The sequence below is a fragment of the Macrosteles quadrilineatus genome, unplaced genomic scaffold (genome assembly GCF_028750875.1).
Source record: "Macrosteles quadrilineatus isolate MER2022 unplaced genomic scaffold, UCM_ALF_1.0 Scaffold_8__2_contigs__length_117827958, whole genome shotgun sequence".
Taxonomy (NCBI): Eukaryota; Metazoa; Arthropoda; class Insecta; order Hemiptera; family Cicadellidae; genus Macrosteles; species Macrosteles quadrilineatus.
Genome location: NW_026542601.1, coordinates 106,697,960 through 106,720,528, shown reverse-complemented (window position 1 = coordinate 106,720,528; position 22,569 = coordinate 106,697,960). Strand labels below are relative to the sequence as shown.

At 33.8% G+C, this 22,569-nt stretch overlaps 1 protein-coding gene across 2 annotated transcripts in view; it reads right to left on the bottom strand.

Moving 5' to 3' along the window:
- The window catches only part of LOC129001286 (GDP-fucose protein O-fucosyltransferase 1), a 29,874-nt gene extending 7,556 nt beyond the window's left edge, over nucleotides 1-22,318 (bottom strand). The window contains exons 1-7 of one of the 2 annotated variants that reach the window (XM_054428535.1): nucleotides 22,096-22,318; nucleotides 20,048-20,163; nucleotides 17,783-17,906; nucleotides 16,124-16,315; nucleotides 15,389-15,561; nucleotides 14,174-14,410; nucleotides 13,142-13,581 (exon numbers count right to left, since the gene is read on the bottom strand). In XM_054428535.1, the coding sequence (XP_054284510.1) occupies nucleotides 13,387-13,581; nucleotides 14,174-14,410; nucleotides 15,389-15,561; nucleotides 16,124-16,315; nucleotides 17,783-17,906; nucleotides 20,048-20,163; nucleotides 22,096-22,225 (1,167 nt within the window). In that variant the 5' untranslated portion in view covers nucleotides 22,226-22,318 and the 3' untranslated portion in view covers nucleotides 13,142-13,386. Of the gene's footprint in view, nucleotides 1-13,141; nucleotides 13,582-14,173; nucleotides 14,411-15,388; nucleotides 15,562-16,123; nucleotides 16,316-17,782; nucleotides 17,907-20,047; nucleotides 20,164-22,095 lie in introns of those variants that run through there. The other variant, XM_054428534.1, reaches the window with a different exon arrangement.
- Nucleotides 22,319-22,569: the final 251 nt, after the last annotated feature.

Below are 22,569 nucleotides of genomic sequence, written 5' to 3'. Positions count from 1 at the left end.
TAAAATGTACAAAGCCACGACCACCACAAAGGTGCAGTTACAAGGTATAATTTCATCAAGCTTTTTAACAAAGCCACGATAAATTCTGTTATCGATATTTAAATGCGAGCAGTGAGTCGAGTCGAGACAATTGAATCAAACTCCCGCTTTTTGCTTTCACAGCTAAGCCTCTATATTTTCCATCGTCGATAAAATTCAACCACAAACGTAATTGGGTTTCTATTGCGGTTCAAAGAAGTCAAATTTGGAAAATGGTCTTTCAATTTTACTTGACGTGCACTTACGGGTGGATTTAAAATAGGTTGGGTGAAAGTTGAATTATACTATAGTCGATTACTACAAGTAGTATTGTATGCAAATTAATTATCTGTTAGTCTAACAGCAAAAACCATTTGAGCAAACCAGATAAAATTTCACGCAAAGACTATAAGTTCAGGATTTAGATCACAAATATTACAATTACGAAATCCACCTCTAGTTTTCAGCATTTTGAGATGTTTGTTGGAAAGTAATCATTGTTTAAACTCCGTGTGAAAAAATTGAACTACTGTGTTGAACATTGTCAAATAGCCATTTTATTCCTCCAAGTAGGTCTACCTCATGTAAAATAATTAAATTATTTATTTTTTCTTAGTCTATCCTTCCTTCTAGTGGTGATGCCATTTATGTAGTAACTACGTTTTTTTTCTGTAAATACCGTTAGTGGTGATACTAACACTACTTTTCTGAATTTAAAATAGCAAATTCTCACTGTGGTTATAGCCCATTTCCACCATTTGATGAAAATTCTGGCAGCATTTGTATCTCAAACGTCTGTTCGAATATAGGCTTTTTGACATTTGCTTGAAACTTACCAGCCGTTTTGGACCAACTCCGTACAGGTATTTACTGTTTAAATATACAAGATTTTGTCAAATTCACTTGATTTTAATTCAGTAAATTATTTACATTCATACAAGTCAAATAAACGTGCTGTAAAACAAATTTCAAAATTATAATTCGACAACAAGATTTACAATTTTTTTCATAACTGATAAAAATCATGATTCTTGAGGTTCAAATTTAATTTTAAACAAACTGTTCTTAAAATCTTTTAAGGTTAGACTACCCCATTTTGCGCACCACAAATTAATATAAATTATAAAGGTAACTAACATTGTTGGCTTGTTGGCTATAACTTTATTTTAAAGATTAGTGGATTTTAAAGTACTTGTTCATCAAAATCTTTTAATCTTCTGATAAATGGTTTTGTTATTTTAAGTTAAGTTCAATATAAAAGAAAAATCTCTTTTTAAGCTACGTATTTGAGAAATACGCAAGATCATTTCTGGGAAAGACAAGAAAACGCTTTTACCTAGTAGGAGAACTACATGCGACTTGAATCTAATAATTCAGTCAATAATAAGTGTGACTGAAACCTTTTTAAGCATTTTATTCTCAGAACATAACCCCTTTTTGAGTTAAAAAAGGTTAAAGGTAAAAAGTTAAAGATAACAAGCTGTTTATTCCTCTTTTCGAGTTGAGCGCTTTCAAAGGATTTTATAACGAGATGGATGTAAAATATTGTAAGCAACTTCTGCAAGGAGCAAATATTTCATTTTAACTAGCATAACAATTGTACAGTAACTTGTAGTGGGTTTTTAGTAAATTATTAATAGTTATGTTTAAAATAAATAAATTTGCCAAGCTTGGTCAAAATATATCCATAAACAAGCAAACTACAACATTTTACAATATTCTCTATAAGAATAACATGGGAATTTTATGTTTACAATTTTTTTTATTTTGTCCGTTACCAATAACCGAACAAAAACACTTTGATATACTAAATTATTTGTTTTTTAAGCTCTTTATAAGGTCTAGAGAGAAATTGGGAAACTTTGTGTTTTGAGGTTCAAAAACTCGAAAAACCAAGTTTTACCCCATAAAACCCTGTTCGCATAGTCATGCTAGTTCGCGAACTCATTCAAGTTTATCCTGCCTTACACCTTTAAACCAAATTTTATCAAAATAGGACAAAAATTACTCAAGTTATCGTGTTTACGGACGTATACATAGGCCTATATAAAAATTTAAACCAATGGCGTTTTTGGCCTCTGGCTGGGGACATCAAAATTAAAAAGTAAATCGGTCCCGGGCCTAGGTCTTACCGTGCCACCTACGGTAATAGCTACTTCCCTAAAGGGAAGTTTGCTTAAACTGTTGGTTTAAAAATAGCTGTTATTATTACTGTAAATGAATGTTATTATTACTGTTAAATTACTGTTATTATTACTGTTATTATTACTGTTAAATTACTGTTATTATTACTAGTTATACTCGAGGATTGTTTTTGTTTTTTTCTGATCTTTTATAATCAAAACAGGGATTTCTAAATGGGGTTCTGGATTAGAAATATTGGGATTTTCTCTTAAGTACCCCATTTTGGAATCGTTGCTAAACCTAGCACATTAACACCATTGAAATTGCATTATATTGATTCATACACAGGTTCTCTAAAGGGCAGTATGATAATCCCAGTTAAAACAAAACTAAACAAATTAATTTATTTTTAAGAGTTGTTAGCCTCCGGATTACGTTTGAATATTTATAATGGTTTAAATACCTGCATTCAGTAATCCAATAAGCTGCTTGATTCATATATGGAAGTGAATAACGACGCCTTGTACGGCCTGAAGATGGTTCCCTGTGAACCGAAACTATAGTTGCCACAAGCAGCTTATTGGATTACTGAATGCAGGTATTTAAACCATTATAAATTAATTTAGTTCTCTTTTACTTTCTAAACAATTTAAACGTTCTCTAAGACATTTTAGTTGGGAGCAAAGCTGAGTCTAATAAATAAAACAGAGAAAACAAAATTAAAGTAATGGTTAAGTTTGGTGGTTTGAGGGCACAATAACAATGAGTTATCTTGTTGTAAACTCAAAATCATTGCGGGGCCTGAGGGTATGACAGCGGGGAACGAACTAACCGAGTTTCCGCCCTGAACAGTTAACAGTGAGGAAAAGTTCAACGCTGAGCCGAGTTTAATTTAAGAAATTCTAGAGATTTAAGAGTAAGTTTGTGAGTTGCTTAAATAACCAAGAATGTACAATAATAAACAACACAATCTAGGAGCGACAAAAAAGCAACTTTCATATTTTGATTTCCTGTACACTAACGCTGATCATTTTAGTTATTTGTAATCAGTAATTAGGTTTTAAGGAGTTTTGGCATTTATTTGAATTCAATCACATAAACATGTCTATTTGAATAAAATCACACACAACTTTATTTCCTTTATACTAAACCATCCATACGATCGCTTTAAGACTTTGAAAAATCGATATATGTGATATAATATATTACCTGTAATGTGTCTTAAAATCAATTCTTCGTTTTATTGGCGAATTTCCCATTTAAGGAATAAGCTATTACCGTATGTCTCAAGACTTACCCGGAACAGGTATACTATTTCGTTTTAATGTCCCCAAAGGTCAAAAACATTATTCGTTCCAATTCTTATATATAAGAAAAACATTAAACCAACAGACTCTAGTCTTACCAGATGTAAAACTAACATCAACATCTTATATACTAAAAAACCTTTGCAAAACTTATGACAGCTAGCCTGACCATACTACTGGACTGAATTACAAGCGGTTGGTACCAAATAAAATATATTTTGCTGTAGAAGTTCAGAATCCCATTATAAATTAAAATAGGCTCAAAAATAAACAAAAAAAATAAATAATTTAAATTTAAAAAAATAACATGGGCCTTTTTGGTTGTCATTTTGCTAACGAAATAACAACAAAATATAAAGAGAAAATCTAAACAAATGGAAGAAATTCCAATCGCATGTTTTATTTACAGCGTGGGGTGAAAATAGAGAAGTTTGTACAAGTCATACTTTTGGTCGAGTTTTCAACCAAGGGGCGGGCTCTCGTTTTAAATCATATAACAGAATAAGAAAGAACTCTTTTTTTTGTATTCAAGGTTAATATCTGTGTATTTACAATAAAAAACGTTGTAAAGACCTATTTGTGTTTTAGAGAATAATCATTACATTATTAGATGTATTGTCTTTTTTTGTTAGCTTTTGTCAATGAAAAAGGGAAAAGTTGATAACACCGTTTTGTAGTATTTGGTTCAGTATGTCTATAGTAGTCAGACAGTAAAAGAGTTCAGAAAACCCAAGCCCCATCACGTCGTATTATTCATTGTTTTATGTTATGAAATATACTATTTCAAATCCCACTGATGTACAAACAACTTTATTCTAGTGAGGTTTTAATAAATAAATGGGGTATCAGCCTGCAAAACCATATCTAAAAATCATAGTTATATCATCTAATAATAGATAAACCATGTTTGCATTGTGAAATCTGTTTGTCTCGACCCAAAAGGACAACTTAATGAAATGTTCCTGAGAGTTCCCGAACACCCTGTATAAAGCATGTACTTAAACCTTAAAATTCACATACTTCAGAGCAACCTACTCAAAACTCAGCTTCTGAATTTAAAAATGATCACTTAACGGTTTGTGTAAACCAATCTAAAGTTGCAGAGCCGATGTTTTGTCTCAGTTGGAAAGAACCAACATACATAAATCAGCGAGGATCGGATCAGGCCATTTGACAGATAATTTCCCCTGGGTTCCGTTGTATTCAGCAGCGATGCTGGACAGCTGATAGCACGGTCTGGATACTTTAACAATTATAGCGTGAATACAGGGTAGTTTTAGTATAAAACGCTGTTAGTGGAACTATTAATAACTTCTGAAAATTCCAAAAAATTTCCAGAAAAATATTTTTTTATGACTTGACTAAGCATAAGTAAGTGAGTAAACTATCCGGATTTTTGACGGTTTGTGTCGATACAATAATTTGCTTGTGATAGAAAATTTACATTTTCTTCAAAAAGGTTTTCTGTAAACAAATTTCAAAACTTAACTTTAGAGAATTTGTGTTTTTTTTTTCAAATTTACATGAAACAATAGTGTTTTTACCTCGCCTTTACTTTACATTGTGGACTATCTAAACATCGAATTAAGAACAGTTCTTTGAAGCTATTTAGATTGTATTTAAAGGAGATTAAATGATTAAAAGTCAATAATACATTATTTTATTGATATCACCACACAAACAAGTTTTTTTTTATACTCTGATCACAAAATGTATGCAGTTTTAGAGGGAGAAATCAATCCCCTCCACTTGATCCTACCTTTAAAACAATAGCTTAACAGCTGAGGTTTGTCAAAACGTCAATCAGCTGCAAGCTGCAACATAAAGAGTACATATACATATACATTTAAACAAAAAAGTAGTGGGGAAACTTCCCCTCAAACCGCCTAAATTTTGTGAACAGACTATAGTAGTATAGCAGTGTAACCTAGCATGAAAATTATTAATGTTAACCTCACAAAGTTCCATCTTAGATTGTTAATAGTTAGACAAAGCCCAGAGTAAAAAAAGTAAAAAAGAAAAACAATATTCTTGATTCCTCTTAAAAATAGACTGTTTTATTTCCGTAAAGTTTCTTATATTTTAATTAAATCCATTTGCTTATGGATGGACAGATTTTTATACATTTATATTTTAGCATAGATGGCCATAACACAAATGTTGTTTTTGGCAAAAAAAATCATTTCAGAATATTTTCAATCGTCATAGAAAATAAATATGTGCTGAGTAGAAGACCAACTTTCTTAAATAGAGACAGAAATTTTTGTATTTTAACTTAGAGAGTTCGATCCCTCTTCTATACCAGGCCACTGTACAAAGCATCATTTTTTCTTTTTATTAAATATGATGACCAGGTAGCCACCTCAAGCAAAATATAGATCCACCTATATGAAAAAGGAGAGATATCTTAGGTTACGAGAAAATTCTTTGTTTCAGGGAACTGCAACCCACTAAAAGCCATGATACTTTCTATTTACAGTAGTACGATTTCAAAAGCTACATTCTTTGTGGAGGTGCCTAAATAACTGGTTGAAAAATATCTTGAAATATGGCCTTTATCACTGTCATAGTGAAATAAATATAATCAACAGCGCCAAATCAAGAGATATGCTGGATATGAAGAAATGGCTTCTCCCCTTTTTTGTCAGTTTTTTGACACCAACTTGTTATTAGACATGTTCCATATCTTTTAAAATATTTTGTATAAAAACTCCTTTAAAAGTTGTAGCCTACTTTAAAATACATACTAATGTAATATTTATGTAATATTTATGTATTTATGTAATATTTATGTTTTAAAATGTTGTTTTTAGGTTATGAACACTATCAAAAACTGTTTGAGGCTAGTAGAATCTAGAAAATCTACTCATCATTTGATACTTTCAAGACATTTTGAATTAAATTAATTTTACAATGAATACCATGTATTGGATACCAAATGTATTTTTGTATTTGCTGCCTCTATTAATTTGGTTAGTTTCGTACATAAATAATTCATTTTAAAACACCTTTTGTTCTTTCAGGGGTGATCCTGACACTATATTTATTCATCAATCAATCAGCAGCAAAAATAGTCTTTCTACAAAAGTAAGTATTCGCTAGGAAAATTTTCATATCTTACACTTATGGACTGAGTTTCCCCGCTACAAGCTATTGCACCTCGACATAAAGATAGCTGAGATGTAAATATTAGAGGATTGCGATTACGATCAGCTGGTGCAGAGTTTCCCAATTTGTTCAATGTTTGGATTTAACCTAACCTAAAAACAGGTTCATAAAAAAATCTCTGCATTAATTTGGATGCTATGAACATCCTAAAAGTTTGTTCTTGTTTCTGCTGAGCCAAAAGGTTTAGACTAGGTTTGGGTAAATAATTTTTACATATACTTCTAAGCTATCCAACCCTAAAAAAAACACAGGAGTTAAACCATACAAACTTCATATTTATTGACAGCTACATTTTACCTTTGCAGAGATGACCGATTACTCCCTATCAAGCCGACATCCAGATACATTTCAGCTGACCAAATACCCCGCATGATGTTCAAGACGTTCAAACATGGATTGGTCAGAGTCGTCAAATTCTATCGATCGATGAAGCCCGAGATCAAGTTGGCTACATGTTTTTCCCGCTACGCAGGAATCGTACAAGGGCGAAGTAACCGGTGCGGGATGGGCGAGTGTGGAGTGAAGAAACGTGAGACGGAAGAGGAAGTGACGGTGCAGCAGCTCCTTCGTGATGTTGTGCACACTACAATGTTGTTCATGACCGATCTGATGCCGCAGCCGGTGTCGGACATGATGCGGATGGCCATGGAAGTGTGGATGATGACTCGGAACATGTACAAGACTGTGAAACAGGACGAGATGGGAGGCTGTTCTCTGGAGTATATGTCCAAGAGATTCTGGTGGTGGCTCGGAATCTGAGCAAAGCTTTAATAAATTACTTAAATGTATATAAAAGTGTTATTTATGAAAAATATATTATTTGTCATTCTTTACTGAACCTACACATCTCTTCATTAATAAAAATAATTTAAACATTGATATTTTACATGTGCGAAACAAAGAGTTTAGTGCCTTTGACCACGGACTAGAGACTAGACACTCCAGTTAATATGTTAAAATTTGAGAATAAAAATTGACATAGTTGTATAGAACCACTAAAAGAGTGAGCAGGTATATTCTAAAGAGTTTTGTCGGATACACTTACTTTTTAACCAAACCAAGTTAAAAAAAGATATTATTGTAAGCTACGAGTAGCATCTATTATGCCACATCAGCCTCTCACACATGTTTTTATCATGGTAACTAAAACTGTGGAAGAAAAGATAATTTTTGTAATTCAAAAATGTTTAGTAGGTGCAAATGGCATTTGTCTTATATGTTGATAGTGTGTCAAGGAAAGGATAAAGTTTAGAGAGATTACATAATTAGTTGTCATACTTTGTTGTATAATACACACTCACTAACCTTTCAAGTTCAAGCCTTTGGCAGGGCTGGATTACCAAAAAGTGTAAAAACAAAAAGATTAGACTACCGAGGCCATCTAAACATTGCCGATTAGAATAGACAACATTTGAGTCAAAAAAGCTATACATTGTTATCAAACAATTTTAAGAGTTTTACGCAACAAAATCCGCAGAAAACTTCAAACTCTTCTGAATGGCATAGGAACATTTTTTATTGTAAATCACTATTAGACTAAGGCTAGATTGTTGACTGTGTCAGATTATCTGATGTTGGAAAATCTGGCCTTGACTGTAGATGGGATAGTTTTCTTACTTTCTTTATTTTTTGTCCTAAGACGCTAAACACGAGCCTGGGATTGCTTTTCACATTACTTAACGCTAGACCTAGGTGTTGCGGCATTATTTGGCGGGATTACAGCCGAGGACCTCAGAGACCAAAGTCCCGCGCTCTAACCACTAGACCAGCTCGCTAGCTCGCTTCCCCAGATGGGATAGTAGAAATAACAGAAGTCATCTTTGAGAACAAAACTATCTCGTTTGTCAGACTGCAGCTGAAATATTACCCTGGTGTTTTGAATACATCAAAATACAAATTTTCTAAATCTATATATCATTAGGTAAGCATGTTTCTTTAAACCCTTTTTTCTCAGCTTGTGTGCATTGTAGGGAAAATCTACGCATACTGCTAGAAAGATGTTTTCCTGTAGGTGAGTAGAATCTCTTTACAAATTAAAATAGGCTTAAAAATAAGCACAAAATATTAATTTTAAATTAAAAAGGAAATGTACATGGGCTTTATGGGTTGCCATGCTGTGACAAAAAAAACAACGAAACATGAACTGAAAATCAAAAGAAATGGAAGAAATTCCAAATCACATGTTTGATTTACAGCATGAGGTGAAAATAGAGGAGTCTGTACATTAGATATTTTTGGTTGAGTTTTTTACCACTGGACGACCTAATAAGTATATATGAATATTTTGTCCAGTATTTCCATAAGCTATTAAAACTACACTATCACTTAACAGGTCAAACCAACTGAGCGAGAACCTGCTGTTTGCAAATTAATAACACTAGTACATAAGTCTAACTAAATTGAAAAGAAATATTTTTTTAAAAATTTATTTATTTACAAAATTACAAAAACAATTGAGACTTAAAGACACATAAAGGCACATTGACATGAGTGAAACTAAAACATATACTAATACAGATCGTGATCACAATTTATTTTATAACTATAATTACATTTAAGAAACAGATTATCTATAGATGTAGACTAACTCTAACTAACAATACAACATTTAGAACAAACATGTTTTTACTTATTCTTTACTTTATTGAACTCACTGCTTGTAGCTTTTCATAGCTAATTTTTGCCTGATAAACTAACTACTAAAACAGAGAGCAGGGAGTTTTTAATTGCTTATAACTCCCTCCGGAGTTATTAAAACCATTTGGCTTAGAGTAAAACAAGTGTTCGATTTCTTTGAATTGAGATGCAGGAACTAAAATTTGCCACGAGCTGGCCCTCCTTCATAAACTAAAACTAAAGTTATTGAGATGATGGAACAAAAAACTTTCCAAAGCAATAACCTGTAAGAACCCATCTTTCACTTTATCGCCCTTTTGACAAAAACAATACTTTCTCCACATACAGTACTATGTATAGGGGTGGAAAGTAAAAGTATGAGAATAAAGACTTTCATGGAGAGTAAGATAGATGGTTCCAGAATCTCTTTTTTCTAGTTGTTTAAAATCGACCCTTGATTAAAACTATCATAAAATCACAATACTAAACATCTTAACAATCTTATTGATCTTCATTTTTATGTGTTTAAATTTAAATTTGTTAAAGTGATAGAAGGGCTTAAAATGTTAATAATAAAGGAATAAATATCAAATGTGTACAAGTTGAACAAATAAAAAGTTACAAACTCATATTAAGATAGTTTTAAAATTTAGGACTTAACTCATTCTGTTAAAAATACCTAGATTAAAGACTAGCGGTATGGCAAAATACATTTTTTATGAGAAAACTAAGCAAACAACACGGACAACAACCAAGCACCTAAATAATATCATACAAGTATTACCTACTGTATATGGTTTGTACTGGTTTAAATTACTATATTCATCATCACTTTTGGAACATTCACATAAGGTGTTTAGGTGCTATGGATGCTAATGTTTCCCATTAGGGAGATAAATAATAGGTTTCATTTCTTCAAGAAGTCGCTTTACTTTGTAATTTACTGAGATGTTTTTATTCATGCTCAGTTTAATATAATTGGTCAATGAAGAAAACTATTGAAGAGTCTTGCAAAACATTTTTGCTGCTTAACGCTGCTGATTTAGCTTAATGATTAAACCAATAGGACCAAAGACCAAAAAGACTTTGGTTTGACCAATAAGAGATTAAACAGTTTTGAGGTTTAAACTTCTAAATTCTTTCACACATTGGTGCACCTTTGAAATAAACTTATAATACCAAATAAGGAACTAATTTAAAATGCATCAAAATCTTGTTTCATTATCTTTGGTGTATGCCATACTCTTAGCTATACCTCTGTAGAAAGCATAGGCCTAGCCTAAATATTAAAAACATAAGCAGTTTATTACTACTGAAAGCAAACAATAATTATGGAGTTACATAAAAAATATCATTACAATCATTACCTTACTTAATACTTGTGTGCTACGTCATTGACCGACAATGTCGGATAGACCGCTTCAATATATATACATTTAAAAAATATAACACTACTATTTACATACATACAACTCTTTACCAGGCTGTGGCGGTTAATAAGACGAGTTACAAATTTTTAGGGGATGGCTTCTAAGTAACTTTTAGGGGCACTTCACTCAGCTCCTCCAGCGAGTATAGTGGCCTATTTACTAAGCTGTTTCGGATTGCCGCTTTGAAAGAGGTGATGTTCATGTCCCGCACCTTATCCGGCAAGGTGTTTTTAGCCTTACTAGTGGCCTGTAGGGGCCATAACCCCTAATTTAGACTACAATAAAAAACCATACATAAAAAGACGAATTCGAAATATGTTTTTAAAATTATCAATTTTATGTTACTTAAAATTAACTGTGTTTCTTGTTTTATATCTTGGTTTTCCTTCCGTGGAGTTGTATATTAATTGCTTCTGATGTGTCAATGAAATACAATTGTAAAATCATGATTAAATCAATAACACAAAATATTAACAAATGGAAACGTGCACACGGTTTGGCCTGAGCCCGCGGAGAACGACGAATCAAAGCTGAAATCATACAGCCAAACATTGCACATCTTTTCTAGTTTAAAATTGAGGATTTGTTTTGTAACCTTACCAATTCTGTTATAGTTTCCATTTTGAGAACCAATTGTAAAGGTTAAAATTATTATTAATTATTATGAAGGAAACTCCCCATTTCGCGGTAGTAAGTCAAAAATATCTATGAATTTGTCCCTGAGTTTTAAGACAGTAAGTCCTATTTCCCGGAATCTCTTTTTGTGGAGCGGAAAGCGACGCAAAAGCCATTGCACTGTTGTATAGCCTTATGTTTTTTATGAAGTTGGAATCATGTAAAAACAGTTCTTTTAGTTTGTCATTTACTTGTGGTTGTGGCATGTCCATTGTGGCAACATGCGTTGAAATGTCCATTTGTGGCCTCCTCTGCGAAGTGAAACGCACCACAATGCATGCAAGTGCTTTAAGAGGACCTAGATTGTGAGAAACAACACTCATTTTCCAGCGTTCTTCTAAATACAGGTTGTAAAACAGCTTCTAGATTTCTTTCACAGTTAGGCCCTACATGACGTTCTCTTTTGCATGTCTTAAGTCTGTTGAATTCCTGGACACTCTTCCACGGCTTGCAGGTCTTCCCTTACCCTGTCTAGTTACTTCACTCATTATAAAAACGGAAAACAAAAAAATTAAACTCAATTCATTTTGAAACATTATTTACCAACATTGACTTTCGGAATAAATGTAAACATTGCAAATAAATAAGTAACAGCTGATAGAATGCAGACGTTTTTCAGTCCCCATGCATTTCTTATGGTGGATATTTTACGTTATATCTCGTTTTCTGGTAACTTTATGGGAATTCTCCTATTTTCACCGAGTCCCTGGGGTTAAGACCTTTAATTTAAGACCTCTCCCACTTTTCTGCAACTTACCAGACGTCCACAATTTTTTGGTAAAAATTTGGTCTTACAGAATTATATATATAGATGGCATAGCGGGGATAGTTCTTGAGGGTGCGGGTGAGACGACATCGCGGCATGTCTAGGTAAAGCGCTTGCCAAGTGTCATCTCTGCGGTCGAACAGATGGACATTCTCTTTCAGAAGTATTAGGATGTTCAATACGTATTGACTAAAGACTGTAAGAATGCCCATTGCCCAGGTCTTTAGAAAGGGGCCTACAATATTCGTTGTAGTCGACTGACATTATGATTCTTACAGCTCTTTTTCTGAAGCAATAATATGTCCTGTGCTGCTGGTGAATGACCGTAAAGTACCAAGCCGTACATAAGATGGTTATGAAACAGAGCATGGTACACAGTTATCAAGAATTGTTTCGGGATGATGTTCCGAAGTTTTCTTAGGAGGCTAGCCGTGCGCATACCATATCAATTTGTGACCTCCAGCTGAGTTTGGGATCCAACCAGAAACCTAGAAGTTTAACCGCCTCATCCCTTTCGCTTAGTGGCTTCAGTGTGCAGAGCAAGGACTGAGTTTTGGCTGCATTTAATTTCAGGCGGTTTGCTGTAAACCAGTTCTTCCAGCTCCAAAAGATGGTCAGCTTCAATATGCAGTTGCTCAATGTTGCTTCCTCTAGATATCAGGGTGGTGTCGTCAGCAAAGAAGAGGGTGGAGCCATTTAGCCTTAAGTCTTTCACCACCACACTGAAAAGGAGAGGGCCGAGCACCGAGCCCTGTGGCACTCCATGTGAGATACACCTGATGCAAGAGAAGGCCCCAATTATTGAAACTATTTGCCTGCAATTTGCCAGATAACAGGACAGGGAGTTCAGCACAATTCAGCCCACACCATACTTTGCTAGTTTGCGTATCAGTAGCTCATGGGACACCACATCAAAAACCTTGGTCAGATCACAGAGTTTAAGGAGGATTGACTCGTTATGTTCAAAGGCTAGGGCACCTTTGAAAGCCTGGTAGTGGAGGTAAGTGTCTCCGTTGTACCGTTACTATTACAACAATATTAGCACTAGATAACATATATCCTAGTGAGTAATACTCTTTTACAGCTAATCTGCATGAGCTACCTAAAGATATGAAATACTAAAATAGTTAGAAAAACTAATTACAGATTGACTAAAATGTGGCTTAATCAACTTGTACATCATGGCTTAATATACATTTTGAAGTGAGCAAGCATGTCATACCAAAGATCTAATGTACATCTTATTATGTGATTGACTCTAAACTTAGCTTAAGACTTAGATTTAAAGTTCATCGTGTGATGCAGTCTTTTTAGGAGGAGGAAATCCCCAAAAGGCAGAGGGAAACTTGCGAACATCTCGCTCTCTTTTCACAAAAGCTGAGAAAGATGAGATGCAATTTCCTATGAAGTAGTTTGCTCGGCCCAAAATAGCCAAATCTAAGTGAGGGTTGTTTTCTTCCAGTCTATGAACAGTAACCTACAACAAAGAATTAAGTGTAAGTATGCTCGGCATGAATACGAATCCTGGAGCTTGATGCAGAATATTTTATTTAGGACTACTTCCATACATAGTGAAAGAAGTTATTTCAACCCAAAAATGCCAAGCAGTTTACCTAAGTTAATGACGCAAGTTGCTTACACTACTATACCTACGATCATTTGTTTAAACGTTTATAAAATAGCATAACCTATACTCTTTCTGTTACCTTTTTCAGGAAATAGGTACTACTAGCAGCATTCTTACTGTCAATTGTTTCAGGTACAAGGAGACATACTTTTTACATACTTAAATACTTTTTAGCAATACTGGATGTATTGAAACACTTTGTTTACAACATTTAAATCAACATCGACAAAATTAAAGTATCTTCTAGGATAAATTATTAATTTTATTCAATAAAAAGTTTTGCACACATATGTTATTTTTCAAAACATTTCTTCGATTAAAGTAGTAGGTAAAGGTAGTAGGTATTAATGTAGTAGGTAAAGTAATTATCCCAACGTACCTTATAACTGAGAAATAGTTCATATAATTTTAATCCTACCACATTATATTCTATTTTACCTACCTCCGCCTTTTTCAAAGCTTTACTCAAATCGCCAATCATATGATTGCTGTCTGAAGCAACAAATATCGACGAGACGTTTTTGGAATTGCGGATTAGCCGTTTCAGCTGCTTGACTATAAGTTCTATGTTGGGGAAACACATTTCCTGTGTTGCGTGTCCAAACTCATTTCGGTACCCCAGACACTGTGGTGATGCAAACAAGTGGGGGCTGACTTTAATGTGTTCACACGCTCGTACCTGTAACCACCAGAACACAAACCATAAGCTAGACAAACAGTTTATCCAAAAAAGCACTTGCTTCACAATTAGTTCATTTTAAATCAAACAATACGTATAGCAAAGGGGACCCGTTACAAATTTTCCATATTAATTGTGATCTAAACTTGTTTTCCAAGGAAAAATGAATGCAGTGTAATACCCATTTACCTTTTTAAGATTGGGTTTGACAGTGCATTAGGCAAATAAAACTTTTACTAATTTAAAATAAATTTGTTAATTTTAGACCTTCACCACAAAGAGTGATTTTCCTACCTCAATTAGGTCACAGTTTAAAAAAGTAGGCTATTTAAATTAAATTTTCATAAACTGTTTTGTCTCTTCCCTCTTGTTTACTATCTGACTGAGATTAAAGTTTCAATTGAATGAAGAGCTTTTAAATTACAATACATTTTGAACCAGTTATGAAGAAAGTTGGTTGGCATCACTGGATCTATGAAAACTAACTCTAGAAAGAAAGAAATTAAACCCAATGGGGCGAAGCCCTAAACGAAAACACTTATATCGTAACCATAAGTGTTCACTGGCTTGATCATAATTTGTAAAATGAAGTAAAATGAATAGTAAAAATTGGTTCAGTCGGACAGCTGGATAAGGGGTGTTACAGAGACAACCCTATAAGTTTGACATTATTTAATTACATTCCAATAGGTTCATCAACATTATACAAAATCTGTCTATTTGAAAGAGTAAAATATGTTTAGAAAGTCACTCTTAATTTTCTCTAAGTAGACGATTCGTCTGGATTATGCGAGTATTTTCACAATGAATGTAGTTTCAAGGTTGTCAAGTAGATCACTGCCAGAAAGTGTTTAAATGTTTTTTTATTTGACTTTATATTTTTTTATCTGATTGAAAGGTATTTTTTTATTAAATGTTAGCATCTTTAAAAAAAAACATTGTATTTGTTTGTGATTTTAAAACAAATTGATAACTTGCCCAATCAATGCCATTTCGAAGGTGAATTCCAATAAAGCCGCCTTTAGGCAGTTTGGTTTTAATGAAGTTGTCAGCTGCTTCATCAAGTGTCAAACTCCATTTCAAGTACGCTTGAAGATCTCGGTTTTCAGCTTGTACTGGAAAACTAGCTGGTGCACCAGCAAATGCAAGTACTGAAACAAAACAACAAAATTACACTTTATCAAGCTTATTTACGCACAAAAATGTAACTAAACTAAATCAGGTTGACTACCACAACAGCTTTAACAATAGCCTAGTGAATTAAACCCACTAAATCAGACTCTATATTTTTTCAAAAAGATTCTGAAAATGACAGCCAAATACTATTTCTAACACTCATAAGTTTATCTCATCTACAATTCATTTATAGTGGACCTACTCTTTCTGTTATTGACAAATAATATGTACGATGTTTTTGCCTTGTTCCCACAAATCATATAGTAAGATTCCCCCTGAAAATAAAATTCTGGCAAAACTTGCAGTGAATTTTACCTAAGCTAGACTGTTCAGTGCTTGGATAAAATTCAGATTTCCAACATACACAACTTACAATAAAATTTACACTTATAGAATAATGTAAAGAAATTAAAACTTTGCTTGAAACTATAATAGCATAAAGCTTTTAATTTTGCCAGAAGCAGCAGACCTCGCTTTTGATGCATGAAACACTTTAATCAAACGTATCGTGAACTTGATGATCCAATGAAAGCTTACCTGGCCACTCAGAAGCAGGGTACTTCTCGTGCCATCTCTCCGCCATATTGGCGTGATGGACATCGTAATGCAAGGGGCTGTAGAACTCAGAGCCTACAAAGTCCACATCAAAAGTGTCCCAGAACGGTCCAAACGGATTCCCCTCCTTTGCATTACAACCGTTGTTAGTCCCTCTCGCAACATAGCAGAACGCTAAACAAACAACATGTCATTGCATTCCATCCTTAGATGTAGCCAAACACAAATACTGTACACAAATTTGTGACGTATAGTGCCCTCATATCAGCACGTACAGTACATAAAAACCTTTTTTAATTTTTTCATTACATTGTCTAAATAAGCAGATATTATCTGTGAGATACTATTGCTTCAATTGTATGAATTTAAGCGATATAAAACGAAAAGCGAGAATATATCGATATTCTTATAGGGACTTAAAATATATGTCAATATAATGACAACACATTTTTTATGTATCGGCAAAGTATAACCAGTAGTTATTAAACAGCAGCCTTTTATTGAAAGAAGCAAAGAACACTTAACAAATTTTAAAGAGAAAAGGTCCTAATGCTTCACATTTTTTGATATGCCAAGGAATCATCCTGTTCCTTTTTTCTTTACAGTTTGAGATGCTAACAAAACCAAAGGTTAATGTACTTTGATTTTGTAACATTTGTTTAATCCTACACCAACACTCTTGTACTCTGTTTACAAGATAGTATAGATAACACAAAAAGTCATAAAATATTGGTGATAATTCTAATAAGTTAATCAAACAGATAGGCTACTAAGTTTTGTCTCTTCAATAATAGGTGGTCTGGGATAGTTGCAGGCCCACATTTTGAATTGATGTGACTCTCGGCGGCTTACACCAGAGAGGCCCCTCTATGTTGATACAACTGAATGAACTCGACACTTTGTTTTCAACGATCAGATCACGAATAGACCTTGGAATAGCCTAGGTCACTAGCTAATAAATTATTCAATTTCTTTTGTCAATAATAGGTACTATTAGAGGTAACTTTTGCGGACCAGACATGATTTCAGGCCAAAAGTATGAAAATATATAAAATTAACGAAATTGCCCTTGTCCATGACAAACTCATGAACCACGTAATCTTCGGTCATGACGATATTGTTGACATCTTCTGTGGTACCACAGGAATCATCCATGTCTACTATATGGGAGGGAGGAAGGGTGAAAATCTTGTGCCATCGTGGAGAAATTACTGTCTCTTACAATACAATATCGGCGAAATCGTCACATATTTCACGTTTGCGGGAACAAAACTCCGCAAAAGTTGCAGCAAAATCAAGAACGTCTCTTTAGTTTTGGAAGAATTGTGAACATTTTTCACGGATACTTGATTATCGTCACCCATGATCACTGTAAAATCGTGATTTTTGATCGGACAATCTTCACAGTGTCTTTCCTTTCCGAGATTGCAAGAATTAAAGCTCGCCTCAAAAATCCTACCCCTTAACTCTAACAAAATAGGTAAGCTATCAGCGAAAATCATTTTACAAAAGAAAACAAATCTTTTGAGGCCCCAAGTGAGGATACCTCTTAGGTCGAGGCCCCTGGCAACCGCCGTTAGGGAAATACAGTCCTGGATAGTTGTAGTTGAAAAAAACTACCAGACTTTTAGAAAACATTACCTATTCGTTTTTCAGGGGGCCATATGATCGGAGCAATATGTTTCATAAAATATTCCATAGTTATAACATCATGGAAATCTTGAAGTGGTTCAACTCGAAAGTATGTATCAAATGGAACTTGGATCTGGAACAAAAAATATGATTGGTAAATCTCTATCTCTATCTATCAAGGCCATTGTGTCTTTATTACGCACAAGCTACAATTTATACAAAATAGGCTAAATGCTCTGTTGGTGAGTGTTTGTGGTGGCACATTAAACTATCCCTAATAATGTTTATGATTTAATTTACCTCAAATCATCAATCAAAGAACAAAATTGCACTAAGCAATAGACTTAGAACAGCCTCATATCTACCACACTACAAAGAGTTCATTTTTACTTTTCAGTAAAATAGAACAAGCCTCATCTTTTATAATAGTCCGTTCACAAAATGTAAGGTTTGAAGGGAAACCCCCACCACTTTTTATTAGATAATGTATATTGCAGCTGTTTGACGTTTTGTTTTGACAAATCTCAGCTGTTGAGCTATATTTTAATAGTAGTATGGACATGGAGGGGATACATTTCTTCCCCTATAACCGTCTAAATTTTGTGAACAGAGTTTACATCCAGAGCTAATATTGCATATTTTATAGTATTTTATTTTTTAACTTACTTCATGACATATGCTTACTTCAGTTATCAAGTCTAAACTACCGTGCATGCCATATGAATAAATAACTAGATACGAGTAGGTACCATATGAATTACTGCTTAAGACTCAACAAGCTTTCATGCATTCAGTAGTGGTGGTTGCAGAACTACATGGGCAAGTTTACAAATACCGTATACAGTAAATATATTCTACTATCTGGAAGTGCTCAAAAGCAAGTTAGGTAGGTAACAAATGTTAAAAGACAATTATTCGTCCATTCTTGGATACCAATCTAAAGATGGATGAATATTGTCTTTGACTTTTTTTTTAATCCCCTCATGAATGTTATTGAAATGAAATGATAATTGTTTTATTAACACAGGCAAAGTTAGGGTCACAAGGCCCTCTCTACTTTATCCTTTGGATAAAAATCTAAACATATACCCTAGGGTGAGGTGGGGTAAGTGCACTACGTAAAATCAAAAGTTCAACTTTGACCAGGTCTGAGCACATAATTTTTAATGGTAGAAAATTCATATTTTTACCATGCATTTTCAAGAATGTTCTCTATTAGTCTTGAAATTTTCAAAAAAATAAAAAATAAAACTCTTATAATTTTTCTTTTTTTAATTTTTTCTACCCAGTGTATACACTTGCCCCAAATAGTGGGTCAAGTGCATTTTCTGTCTCTATATCCCATGGTAAGTGTATTAGGAAAACAGTGGGGGTTAGAGCATATAGAACTTTTTGAGAGCTTTCTAACACTTTTTACAGAACTGAATTATCTCTTACGGTTTTTGAGATACGAACTTTTTCAAAGGCAAGAAATCTTGTTTTTAAAAATGCTTAAAAACGTAATTTTTATTTCACTTACCAAATTGGGTTAATCCATCTCCTGGTAGTGGAAATAAATAGTTTTGATAAAAATGGGTATTCTTAAGTGTCCTTATAACTTTTCAAACATGAAAACTGTTTTTACGTTAAAAATAAAGTTATAAAAAACACTTACTCACTCTAAAAGTCACTTATTTTTCATATTTACACATGTGTGTTGCACATGGTGTGTGCACTTGCCCCACATCAACAAAAATAGGGGGCAAGTGCACAACGCCCATTAATTTTTAAACTATAATAGATGGAAACTAAATCCAAACATGACTGAAAAGTACACTTAAAACTGTTCAAAATAAACCAATAGGCCTAATAATAATAATAATAATACAATTTTTTACTTTTTTGTTATATTTTAAAAAACCTATACAATTTTTCCCTTGGAGGAAGAATTACATGATCTTTGAAAAGTTTATTCCACATATTTAAATTATTCCATGGAAATATAGCTTTAGGCCTATAATGTACATGAAGAATGATAAAAAATGAAGCTTTTGTTGCAAATCCCGGTACTGTAGGGCAAAACGTAAGCGATTGAGATACCTCGTATGCTCTTGCCCCATTTATGCTCTTACCCCACCTCACCCTATACAATATACCCTACAATCTATTTACAATAGATTTATTCTGTTTTTCTGTATAATCTTTTTTAAATTAAGCCTAGATATAAATTTTGAAATAAAAACAAATAAATAGTAAGGAAATATGAATGTTAAGGAAATTTAGACAATTACTTACAGATCTAGGTTCACCGTATCGGTATTCAACCCAAGGGGGGAGTACTAGCGTTCTGTCTAAGCCTTTTGCAAATCCCAACGCACCAAGAAAGTGATCAGCTTGGTTACCAAACCGGCCTGAAAAAATAAAACTGTAATCAATTTTAAGCTGAAAAATAAGTTTACACAAGATTATACACAGCTGCTTTTAACCAGATACAAGCTGAGATATGTGCTTGGCCCATTTCACACTACAGGCATCTACAAAATCAATTGTAACAATTGTGATCATGTTTACCGGACAAACTGTAAACTCTATTAAAAGTTTCAAAAACCACACATCTGCATGGAGAAACAACAAAACAGAAACAGATCAAAATTTGCACAACACTTGTTATAATATGGCCATTTTTAAGGATAATGGGAGACAATTTTAAACAATTGTAAGAAAGGAAATTTGATGAATGCTTGGGAATAACTGTAACTTATAGCCTAAGTTATTTACAAGAAAAATGTAAACATAGAAATAGGCTACGCTCATTAATGAACAAGTGGATTTTGACTCCAGTTACACTTATAAATACTTATTGGCCGGTAGCCTACCTCCGGTAGCCAATTGTATAAAGGGACGCCATTTACATTCTTGTAATTTGCCTATTGGGTCTGATGATGATTGGAGTGTCCAATCAAAATTGATCACCAATACCATCTTATATATGTAGAGGATTTACCGTCTTGTGATTCAACAGTACAAGTGTACTAAACATATTATTACAAGTGTTATAAGATGTACATCTTTTTTGTTTTTTTCAGCTGATTTAATAACATGTACAATGCTAATCAAGAAGTTATTTTGAAGTAAGTTAGGGGCCTACATGTTGGAGAAGGTACCGGTAAAGTGTTTGTTTTGATAGGTCATGACAAATGTTTTATCATATTATCTTTTTTGATGTTTTCTGTTCATTCCTAATCTGATAATCATGTCAGCGTAAGTTAATTGTCATTCCCGAAAGATGAATCTGTTTTAGTTATGCTTGTACTCTTAACTGCCTGGGTAGCTGAGTTGCTATGGAGCTTGCCTAACAATCAAAGGGACTCCAGTTGGATTCTGAGAAAAAATTAGCTTAATAACTTAAACCTAGCTTTTAGATGGTTTGAAACTAGACCCAGCTGTTTTTAATCATGGGGCTTTTTATCTTAAATGATCCTAACTGAAGAAACAGGTCATCATAGACAGGATCAAAAGCTACACGGATTATCTCACACCCTTTTACGCTAATCCTTCACTCGTAGGCCTATTTTGGTTAAAATACCTCAAAAGCACACACTCACTCAAAAAATTAAACTTTTTACTTGGTGTTCAGTGCTTAGGCCTATAGTAGGGGTACTCCCTCTTATCCGGACTCCTCGGGACCGAGGCAAGTCCGGATAACGGGTTTTCTGGTTAAACCGACGTCCCCGAAAACTTGTTAAAACAGACCGTTTACTGTGATATTCGACTTAAAATTAGGAGAGCATTCTATTTAGACATGTGATCACTGGTCTCAAATCTTTCCCATGAGAACGGTTAGGCCTATAGCCCAGGAGTTTTTGAGAATAAATAGTCGTTTCAGTGCAGCCCACTTCCAGGCGATCTAGTAGGCTAGGTACTGTTAAACCTTAAAATTGTCTGGTTAAAGAGATGTCATATCCGCCGAGTGTAGTCCGGTTATACCGATGTCTGGTTAAAAGGTACCCAGGAAGAGGAAGTCTAAGTTACTGTAGTTATAATTGATAATATAGGTTTAGCAGCAAAAGGGTTTTTGTCATCTTTTTCTCTTTTTTTAAATAGGCCTAGAAGTAATTTACTGTCATGTAGCTTGTCATTTATGTATTTATTGTAAAATGGTGTAGGCTATTGTTAAAACAATACCGGTAAACCAAGAATTAACGGCCCTCCCTTATTGAGTTTTCCGCCCTTCCCACGAGTGGCCGGCACACAGTGAAATCACTCAAATCACTGAACTGGAATTAGCCTTGGTAATTTAAATTACGGTATAGCTTAAGACTATAACAAAATAATTAACTCACCCATACAGGGACAGTAAACAATGTATCCATTTTTGTTTAAAGTATAGTTTGTCTCTTGAGCTAAACAGAACACCTTTAAAATGCTAATGAGTATCACAAGCAACCTCCCTAATGGAAATGGAAATACCATTGTTACGATAAATTAACCTAGGGCAGTGAAGAATAAAATGTAACTTTTTCTTAGAAAGTATTGAAATTTAAATTATAAAAGTGTACATAACCTACATTCCTCTAAGCAATAGCAAAGCCATTAGTATTTATTTAGATTTAGAATCAGGAACAGGAATCAGTAAATTAAACAAACAGGTTAAACAATAATAAACAAACACTGCCAGTGCCAAGTAAACAAACACTTTTTGTACAATTATTATTATTCGTTCGTTTTCTTCCCCTGACATTTCCACATCAATGCTAACTGCATTTCCTCGCCATGTAGCGTATAAAACACCACGGCCGCCTTTGCTAGTTACTGTT